This window comes from Nicotiana tabacum, chromosome 11, assembly GCF_000715075.1.
Source record: "Nicotiana tabacum cultivar K326 chromosome 11, ASM71507v2, whole genome shotgun sequence".
NCBI classification, from domain to species: Eukaryota; Viridiplantae; Streptophyta; class Magnoliopsida; order Solanales; family Solanaceae; genus Nicotiana; species Nicotiana tabacum.
In genome coordinates this window covers 164118941-164130238 of record NC_134090.1, presented here as the reverse complement: position 1 = coordinate 164130238, position 11298 = coordinate 164118941, and the positions used below count along the sequence as shown (strand labels likewise).

The window sequence follows — 11298 nt, the reverse complement described above, 5'->3', positions numbered from 1 at the left end:
TGTCTTTAGATATTAATTAAAATCATGACATAAAATTAGAGACAAATATCTATAGTAACAAATGCAATGCATGAAGAAGACATCATAACAAACAAGGACTTGTGCTGCCTCCCTCAACAAACCCCTTCCTTTTTGGGACCCTCAAAACCCTACTCTCAATTATTCAATTCAGTAACAATAATAGAAGATTACACATTCCTTCACTGTTTTAATTTCATTTTGAGACGTGCTCGCTCGATAAATAAAATCATGTTATACACTTTTCAACAAGTTTTTACTTCAAATTTATTTAAATCAGTATGATATTTTTTGACGGGGAATCTTGGAGCAACAGTAAAGTTGTATCTGTGTAATCTATAAGTCACGAGTTCAAGCTGTGGGATCAGCCATTAATACTTGCATTAGGATAGATTGTCTACATCATGCCCTCTTCCCCGAATCCTGCATGGACATCGACGCGAAATGTTTTGTGCATCAGATTGCTTTTTTTAGTATGATATTTTCTCTTTCAAACTAATCTACTAACTATATTACTTAATTCCTTCACTACTAATATGTAATACAAAATCAAATTTATATGTATATCTTAAACTTCATACATACTATACTTAAGGTGTCACGTATAATGAAGTAAAGAGTAATTGATTAATAGAGGTCCGAGGTTTTTGGTGGGGATGATGTAGGCCTCCTACAAAGTATGAGGGCCAATATGCCAAGCATATATCAAGTTGGTGTTCTTTACTTCTTTTTCATTAGTTTGTGTCGGTCAGATATTAATTTGTAATGATATTTTTAACTGTTAGTGTCCTTTTTCGCATGTTTATTTTTCTGTTTTTTTGCTGAAATGGTTTATGTTAATATATATTTATGTATTACTTGGTCACATAAAAAGAATTATACTTGCTTTTGTGTTTAGTTAATGGAAACAATAAACTTACTTATGTCATTAACACCATGCGCGAAACACGTGGAAAAAATTGAGACATAGCTTTTGCGTAATGAAATACTTTTTATAAGAAAATCAATTGCAAACATATCTTTCAACATATTACTAAATTTTATCACAAAACATTTTCATTACTATGAATTTATACCAGCATTCGTGCTTGCTTACGCCAGTTATGGATAGGCTAATCAACACAATATATTAAATGAAATTTCATATTGTATGCTATTTGGTGATGATATTGTGCTGCTAAATTGATGAAACCAGTAAGGATGTCCACCAAAAGTTTAAACTATAAGAAGCAATCTAGAAAATAAGTATTTTAGGATATATAAGTAAGAGTAAAATTGAAGATATACACGGGAAGTTTAGTTAATGTAGAGAGTGAAGTTGAGGTGAGATAAGACAGCATAATTGTGTACCTAAATACAATTTTTTTTAGAAATTTAGGCTCATTGTTCTAGAAGAATGGTATGATATGTGACTATATTACATATAAAATTAAAATCGGATGGTTGAAATAAAGTAACGTCCACCGGACCAGAGTGTTATGTATATATAGAAGGATGTTTACCTAAGTGAAATGTGAGTTCTATAGAATAATTATAGAAAAAATAATATTATATGAGAGTGAATGTTATGTTGAGTTTTGGATTGTTGAGTTTTGGATTGCTTGAGTTTTTGTTTAAGATGAAATAGTCTTAAAATGAGAGTGAATGGGAAATGGGATTTGGATTTGGATTTGGATTCGGATTTGATCAAATAATCGATTGATTGATTAATTATTTGGACCAAATTTATTTGTTAATAGTGAATATTAACGTGATATAATCCGTGTTTGTAACGGATGTTTTCCAATCCGTGTATTGTGTTGCACCAAGAAAGCAACAAGATGTCTAGTGCACCTCCCACCATGGCCAAGTGCTCCTCCCACCAAGCAAGTATTCATTCCACCATGTAAGTGCTTCCTCCATGATATCCTAATGCTTGTTCCACCATGGAGGGGGCGGATTTCTCTCACATGACTGCTATAAATAGAGCAGAAGTTGTAGAGAAAGAAGAACATACCAGAAAAAAACACTTGAAACACTCAGTATACAATTGATATACACTATGTATATAATTGATATACACTATGTATACACTCAAACTACACTCTGTATACACTGTATATACACTGGAAAAACAAATTGCAATCTGATATCCTCTTCAGTAAGAATTCAACATCGGCTATACATTGCATGCCTTCCTCTCAGAATTTCCATTCGACTTCTGAGTTCTCCTCCCTTGTTCTGCATTGTTTTAAAATTACAAACAAAGCAACTATAAGTGTGATTTGCTGCCGAACTTTGCGTTCGCTGAAATACTGGGGTTTGAAGTATCGCTACACCAGTGTGTAATTCGTTCTATCCTGGGAGGAAATAATTCATAACCTTGGGTACTAGGAGGGGATTAAATTCCTTAAGGAAACACTGTGAATTCAGTGGGCTCGAATTAATTTTTGTTTCAGTTATATCATTTATATTTACGTATGTTACTGCTGTAAGTAGTTGATAAAGAGGATAATATATATATAAGAGTGGAAAAGTTAAAACTTGATCTTCCATCATTCCATATTTATACCAGATAAGAAGTACTATACAGGAAATAACAACAACAAGCTTAAGGAATTTAATAATTTTAATTTCTGTATTTGTGTTACTTTTATTATTCTGGAAACTTAAAACCTTTGTGGTTTTGTGTACTCCTATTTGGAGAGTAAAGTCTTCGTGGCGTTTTGTTGGAGATTAAAATCTACGTGATTTTTCACTCCAGTTTTAAACATTTGTTTGTGTCATTTTTACAGTAAAAATGGCGAATGACGGAAACCAAGCTGTTCCGATGGTGACTGCCAATGCATCGACAAGTCGAACTCCGACGTTGGCACCGGCAGAGAAACCCGAAAAATTTTCCGGGATGGATTTCAAGCGCTGGCAGCAAAAGATGTTCTTCTACTTGACTACGTTATGTCTACAGAAGTTCATCAAGGAAGATGTTCCTGATCTTCTAGATGAAACTCCAGAGAATGATAGCTTTCTCGTGATTGAGGCGTGGAAGCATTCTGACTTTTTGTGCAGGAATTATATTCTTAGCGGACTGGAGGATAATCTGTATAATGTATACAGTGGCGTGGAGACGTCAAAAGAATTGTGGAATGCGCTTGAAAAGAAATACAAAACTGAAGATGCCGGGATGAAAAAATTCGTCGCTGCAAAATTTTTGGACTACAAAATGGTAGATAGCAAGTCTGTTATTACCCAAGTCCAGGAGTTACAAGTGATTATTCATGATCTACTTGCTGAAGGTATATTTCAAATGAATGCTAATGTTGAAAGTAAATTTTTTAGTAATTTTACTAACGGAATTTTCATTGAAGGTCTTGTCATCAATGAAGCATTCCAAGTAGCAGCAATAATTGAGAAGTTGCCTCCATTGTGGAAGGACTTTAAAAATTATTTGAAACACAAACGAAAGGAGACGTCCCTTGAAGATCTCATTGTTCGATTGAGAATCGAAGAGGACAATAAAGCTGCTGAAAGGAGAGGCCGTGAAAATTCAACAATAATGGGAGCAAATATTGTTGAAAATAACAAAAAGAGAAAGAAGGCTTCTAGTCTGAAATACAACCCAAGCAAGAAGCGGTTCAGTGGAAACTGCTACAACTGTGGGAAAATCGGACACAAATCTACGGAGTGTCGTGCTCAGAAGAAAGACAAGAAAAGGGGTCAAGCAAACATGGTAGAAAAACATGAAGATGTTGATGACTTGTGCGCCATGCTTTCTGAATGCAACCTGGTAGGAAACCCAAAGGAGTGATGGATTGATTCTGGAGCCACTCGCCATGTTTGTGCTGTGAGGGAAGCATTTTCTACATATGCTTCTGCTGGACCCGAAGAGACGCTCTCTATGGGAAATGCTGCTACAGCAAACATTGAAGGATACGGTAAGATATTTCTCAAGATGACTTCTGGCAAGGTCATGACTTTGAACAACATCCTTCATGTTCCCGAGATTAGGAAGAACTTAGTCTCTACTGGACTTCTTGTAAAGCACGGTTTCAAGTGCGTTTTTGTATCTGACAAGGTAGTGATTAGTAAGAATGAAATGTTTGTAGGAAAAGGTTACCTTACTGAGGGCCTTTTCAAGCTGAATGTATTAGTTGTTGAAACTAATAATAAAACTTCAGCTTCTTCTTACTTACTTGAGTCAAATGATTTATGGCATGTACGTTTGGGTCATGTCAATTATAAAACCTTGCGAAAAATGATTAATTTGGAAGTATTGCCTAAGTTTGAATGCGAAAAATCAAAATGTCAAATATGTGTGGAATCTAAATATGTTAAGCATCCTTATAAGTCGGTTAAAAGGAATTCAAATCCTTTAGACTTAATTCACACAGATGTTTGTGACATGAAGTCAATACCATCTCGCGGTGGAAAGAAGTATTTCATAACTTTTATTGACGATAGTACTCGATATTGCTATGTTTACTTACTTAATAGTAAAGATGAAGCAATAGACGCATTCAAGCAATACAAAAATGAAGTTGAAACGCAACTTAACAAGAAAATCAAAATGATAAGAAGTGATAGGGGTGGTGAATATGAATCTCCTTTTGAACAAATATGTTTAGAATATGGAATTATTCATCAAACAACAGCCTCTTACACGTCCCAATCCAATGGGATTGTGGAAAGAAAGAATCACTCATCAAAGGAGATGATGAACGCATTATTGATAAATTCTGGTTTACCACAGAACTTGTGGGGGGAAGCCGTTCTTACGGCCAGCCGAATACTAAATCGAGTACCCCATAGCAAAACACAATCCATTCCATATGAAAAATGAAAAGGAAGGAAGCCCGACTTGAATTATTTTAAAGTGTGGGGGTGTTTGGCAAAAGTGCAAGTTCCTAAATCCAAAAGGGTAAAAATAGGACCGAAAACAGTTGATTGTGTTTTCTTAGGATATGCGACTAATAGTAAAGCATATCGATTTCTGGTTCATAAATCAGAAAATCCCGACATTCATAATAATACGGTTATAGAATCAGATAATGCTGAGTTCTTTGAAAATATATATCCGTATAAAAAGGAATGAGAGTCGATTGGTGAAGGATCTAAACAACCTCGGGAAGAAACAAAAGAAAGTACATTTAATCAGGGAGATCCAAGACGTAGTAAATGTCAAAGAACGTCTACTTCGTTTGGACCAGATTTTGTGACTTTCTTATTGGAAAATGAGCCTCGAACATTTTAAGAAGCTATGTCTTCTTCGGAATCATTGTTCTGGAAAGAGGCAGTCAATAGTGAAATAGAATCCATATTGAACAACCATACATGGGAATTGGTTGATCTTTCTCCTGAAAAAAAACCTTTGGGTTCTAAATGGATTTTTAAGAGAAAAATGAAAGATGATGGCACTATTGATAAATTTAAGGCAAGACTTGTTGTCAAATGGTATAGACAACGAGAAGGTCTTGACTACTTTGATACATACTCCCCAGTTACAAGGATTACGTCCATACGGATGTTAGTAGCATTAGCTGCAGTGTATGGTCTTGAAATTCATCAAATGGATGTTAAAACGGACTTCTTAAATGGAGAGTTGGAGGAAGAAATTTACATGGAACAACCTGAAGGGTTTGTGGTTCCAGCTAAAGAAAATAAGGTATGTAGACTTGTTAAGTCCCTTTACGGACTAAAACAAGCACCCAAACAATGGCATGCGAAATTTGACCAAACAATGTTGTCAAATGGTTTTAAGATAAATGAATGTGATAAATGTGTGTACATTAAAAATGTTCCAAATCACATAGTCACTGTTTGCCTATATGTGGATGATATGCTGATAATGAGTAATAACATTGCCAACATAAATGCTACTAAGCGTATGCTAACTAGCAAGTTTGATATGAAGGACTTGGTAATTGCAGATTTAATTCTGAGGATTAAGATCCAAAAGACTCCTCACGGTCTGGCATTGTCCCAATCTCATTATATTAAGACAGTACTTGAAAAATTCAAGCATTTGGGCTTTAAAATTGCAAAGACTCCAATTGACGTAAATCTTGCACTAGCAAAGAATAAAGGCCAAAGCATATCACAATTGGATTATGCTTGTGTGTTGGGATGCTTAATGTACATCATGAATTGTACACGACCAGATATAGCTTGTGCTATAAGTAAACTAAGTCGATACACGAGCAATCCAGGTCAATCTCATTGGATGGCAAAGAAACGAGTTTTGGGATACTTAGAACATACCCAAAACTTTGATTTGCACTACAGTAAATATCCTGTGGTGATTGAAGGATATTGTGATGCAAATTGGATCACCGGTTCAACTGATTCGAAGTCTACAAGTGGATATATATTCACTATTGGTGGAGGAGCGGTATCTTGGAAGTCGTCCAAACAAACATGTATTGCTCGCTCTACAATGGAGGCTGAGTTCATAGCCTTAGATAAAGCCGGTGAAGAAGCTGAATGGCTCCGAAATTTCTTGGAAGACATTCCATTTTGGCCCAAACCGTTGGCACCAATATGCATACACTGTGATAGCCAAGCGGCAATTGGAAGGGCTGGGAGCGTTATGTATAACGGTAAATCTCGTCATATACGACGAAGACATAAAACCGTTAGACAACTTCTCTCTAGAGGAATTATCACGATTGACTATGTAAAGTCAAGTGATAATGTGTCGGATCCACTTAAAGTTAAGTGATAATGTGTCGGATCCACTTACAAAAGGCCTAACTAGAGAGGTAGTTGAGAAATCATCGAAGGGAATGGGACTATGGCTGAGAACAAGTTATTGTGGCGGTAACTCTACCTAGAAGACTGGAGATCCCAAGATCTAGGTTCAAGGAGATCAAACAAAGTCATTAATGACGGTTCAACATTGTCAACAAAAATTTTTAGTCCATTCTCGTGATGAGACAATGTTCAGTACCAAGGATAAAGCACTAAGACTTTTTAATGATTTCTAAATTTGATACAGGGTATATCAAATAGTGTATCTATGGGATGACACGTTTAGGAATCACCTATGTAAGTGTGAAGTGTTAACCGCTTCAAGGAGAATTTTGCAAGGCCAATTCTCTACGCACTTATGAAACCAGGCAGTGTTCATGGCTGAAACGAACACAACAATGAGAACCAAAGACGGTTAAGGGAATGATTGTGTGACTTATGGTTGTCTAGGTATACACTAAAGTTCGACGGTTCAAAGATATCAAATCTACCGATTGACCGAGTATATCCGACATAAGTTCACTACGGAAAGTTCAAAGGGAAACCTACTTATCCAGATGCAATTAATTCTTGCTTGCAAATCACACCAGTTTTCATGCATACTTCCGTGATATAGCTATTTCCCATTCATGTGGGGGCTTGTTGAGTTTTGGATTGTTGAGTTTTGGATTGCTTGAGTTTTTGTTTAAGATGAAATAGTCTTAAAATGAGAGTGAATGGGAAATGGAATTTGGATTTGGATTTGGATTTGGATTTGGATTCGGATTTGATCAAATGATCGATCGATTGATTAATTATTTAGACCAAATTTATTTGTTAATAGTGAATATTAACGTGATATAATATGTGTTTGTAACGGATGTTTTCCAATCTGTGTATTGTGTTGCACCAAGAAAGCAACAAGATGCCTAGTGCACCTCCCACCATGGCCAAGTGCTCCTCCCACCAAGCAAGTGCTCATTCCACCATGTAAGTGCTTCCTCCATGATATCCTAATGTACCATGGAGGGGGTGGATTTCTCTCACATGACTGCTATAAATAGAGCAGAAGTTGTAGAGAAAGAAGAACACACCGGAAAAAAACACTCAAAACACTCAGTATACAATTGATATACACTCTGTATATAATTGATATACACTCTGTACACACTCAAACTACACTCTGTATACACTGTGTATACACTGGAAAAACGAATTGCAATCAGATATCCTCTTCAGTAAGAATTCAACATCGGCTATACATTGCATTCCTTCCTCTCAGAATTTCCATTCGACTTCTGAGTTCTCCTCCCTTGTTCTGCATTGTTTTAAAACTACAAACAAAGCAACTGTAAGTGTGATTTGCTGCCGAACTTTGCGTTCGCTGAAATACTGGGGTTTGAAGTACCGCTACACCAGTGTGTAATTCGTTTCTATCCTGGGAGAAAATAATCCATAACCTTGGGTACTAGGAGGGGATTAAATTCCTTAAGGAAACACTGTGAATTCAGTGGGCTCGAATTAATTTTTGTTTCAGTTATATCATTTATATTTACGTATGTTACTGCTGTAGGTAGCTGATAAAGAGGATAATATATATCTAAGAGTGGAAAAGTTAAAACTTGATCTTCCATCATTCCATATTTATACCAGATAAGAAGTACTATACAGGAAACAACAACGACATGTTAGGCTAATAATTAAGGTCCAACACATCTAGAAGATGATTGTCTCACGGATGCACATATTAAAATGGATATGCAACCATCCAAGATTAGACAAGATATTAAAAATGACAAGATTCACCTAAAATTAGAGTAACACACATTGAGGATAAATTGAGACAGGGTAACTTGAGATGGTTTGATCAGTTCATTCGTCGGTCTCTAAATGCACTGAGCCGTAAGTGTGAAACCATAATGAGTGATGTTTGCTAAAACCTCAATTAAAATCACAGAAAGAAATTTCCTCACGTACGATCCAAAACTTTGATTTGCTTACACAAGATATTGCAGAATTTTGGCCAAGAAATTTCCGTAGCTTGACAAAGTCAATTATTGGATGCCCTTTTCTTCTTTAAAATTCAATACCAAAAGTTGTGGCCTTAACTTTTCCCTTAAAAAACTTGTAATTTTTTGTTAATATTTCTAATACACCAATCACGCTCATGGCTGGATCCACTTCTTTAGCACGAATCCAGTATATTTACTGATTTCTAGCTCAAAAGATAAACACTTTGATTAAATTCGCATCTATCTAATAAGTATTGTCTTTACTACCTTAAATCGTAAATCCAAACTTTTAATCACAATAACTAACTTCAAATTTCGCACCTTCGCGGGGTAGGATTTTCGCTAAGGGGTTCAAAAACGAAAAAAGTTAAAAAAGATTATAGCTAGGGAGAATTGAACAAATGATCGTACACCGTACAAAGGTTTTGAACCCTTGACCATTAAGCTATGTTTTTGGTTGTGTCAAGGGAATTCAAAACATACTCTAAAGGTAAAAATCAGATTTTACCTTCTATATATAGTGTAATTTTTCGGCGAAAAGGATCGGGTGAACCCCTTCAGCCCCTAAGCCCCGGGAACAGCACAAGATTAGAAAATTCAACAGTTGCTTCAACTTTAATCAGCAATTCTTGTACCAAACGGAAGATCATTTTATATTGAAGTAGCATAATATTATATACTACTAACAAGTAAGAACACAACATCTGGGATTGTGCTACCTCATTCCAAATCTTAAGGACCTATTTTTTAATTAAACACCAACTAAATAAAAATTCTTCGTCATCATCAATTAATTAAAAGTCCTTAAGCAATTTCCTGACCTGTTCTAGTGTAACAAAGAGCACAATAGTGAATGGTCCTTGCCTTGAAATTGTTGGGATAAATCCCTTGTAGAGAGCCATTGGTCCCTCGGCTTTTATAGTTTTCATGGCGCAATCGAGTGCGCCATTGTACGGTGGAGCCGTCCCTGGCTCCACTTTCATGTTCATTACCCGAGTCTTGATCACATCCACCGGATTCGTCACCACCGACGCCACGAAACCGGCAGCAAAACTCGCCGTCACGTGGGTCCCCAGTCCGTCCTTCATCAAATCCTTCTCTAAAATCATTTCCTTGAATTGATCATAGGATGCCAGCTGTGACGCTGTCACTAGCATGGCGCGATTCACAGTAAGAGATGAACCGCGCCACAGGCTAGTAACACCCTCGTTCTTGCTCATTTGCGCGATAGCATCTACCACGCTCTTGTAATTCCGCCGTTGTGCCGCCGGCAGCCGACCATCGGCCTGCATGCGGACCATCGCCACGTCAGCAGGGTTACCGACCGCCGCCCCAATACCGCCGGCGATGAGTCCGGCGACAATTTTTCTACCCAAAGGCATGTTATTCGTCTCAGGATCCGTCCATTTTTGCTTCAACATGTCGTACAACCCCATTCTGGTAGTCGAATAAAGGGTTTGCCGGAGAACGGTAGCGGAGATACCGGAGAAGAGGGCGGCGACGCCTTCTTGTGTAACGATACGAACGCCGACGGTAATGGGTCCCACACGAGGAATGGCGCGTGGTGTTACTGGCACGTGAGCTTGAGTTGCGTGGTTGGCGGGATGAAAAGCAAGAGCGGGACGAAGAGGAGATGAACTGGGAGTTGAAGAAATAGGCGTTTCGCCTTGAAGTTGCATACGTACCTTGATAAGATCAAGAGGATGAGTACTACAACCAGCAATAATAGAAGCAATGCCTCCTTCAACAAAACCTTTCACCCCCATAATTAATCAAGATCTGCTTCTTCAATTCAAACAAAGAAAAAAGGGAAGGATGATCTTGATTAATTATGTGTTTTGAATAAAGACCAGTTGGAATTAGAGGACATCTCACTGGAAACCAGGAGATGAGAATGAAGGGCAAAGGCTGTAGATGCAAAGTGTGGAATGTTGGGTCTTTGAGAGAAGGAAAGAGATGAATTGGTTGGTTGAGAGAAACAAGGGGGGAGAGGAATTTATAGGAAAAAGTAATTACTGCTAAAGAACTACGCGTGGAAAATATCTTTCTCAACAAGCATGTGATATTGGAAATTTACAGCTAAGGTAAGTTGTTAATTTTATTTCCTCCAATATTTACGTCGTATGTGGTCACAACTCATCAACTGCCGGGGATGCTTTGAAAATTTGTTAAAGTTTCTTAATTAACCACAAGTCCAAATTAGTTAAACTAATGTTATAACGTTTTAAATTTTGTTCGTCTTTATTCTGTTCTTTAATACACCCCGAGTTTCAATTTACAATTTTAAATTTGTTTTAAAATAGCTATCTAACGTACATGATTTCATGTTTCAAATAAATTTACAATATACTTCCCTCGGTTCATTTTTACTTGTCCATTTTGAACTTTTCAGCCCTCTTAAAAATGATAATTATAGTATGTATTTTACCATATAACCCTAATAATGGTAGCATTTCAAAAATTCTGGGAAAATAATTTTGAAAATAACTAATTAATGATAAGGGTAAAACAGGAAAAAAATTATCTTTTTTTTGATTTAGTACTATGGACAAGTAAAAATAAAAAT

General features: G+C 36.6%; 1 protein-coding gene across 1 annotated transcript; it reads right to left on the bottom strand.

The window, feature by feature from the left end:
- Nucleotides 1-9358: 9358 nt before the first annotated feature.
- LOC107760735 (mitochondrial uncoupling protein 5-like) lies at nt 9359-10715 on the bottom strand. Its single transcript, XM_016578832.2, has one exon. It carries the CDS (start codon nt 10496-10498, stop codon nt 9527-9529), a length of 972 nt encoding a protein of 323 aa, XP_016434318.1. The 5' UTR covers nt 10499-10715; the 3' UTR covers nt 9359-9526.
- Nucleotides 10716-11298: the final 583 nt, after the last annotated feature.

Excerpts from the sequence above, each read along its gene's own strand:
- LOC107760735 (XM_016578832.2), bottom strand. The coding sequence starts at position 10,498 with ATGGGGGTGAAAGGTTTTGTTGAAGGAGGCATTGCTTCTATTATTGCT.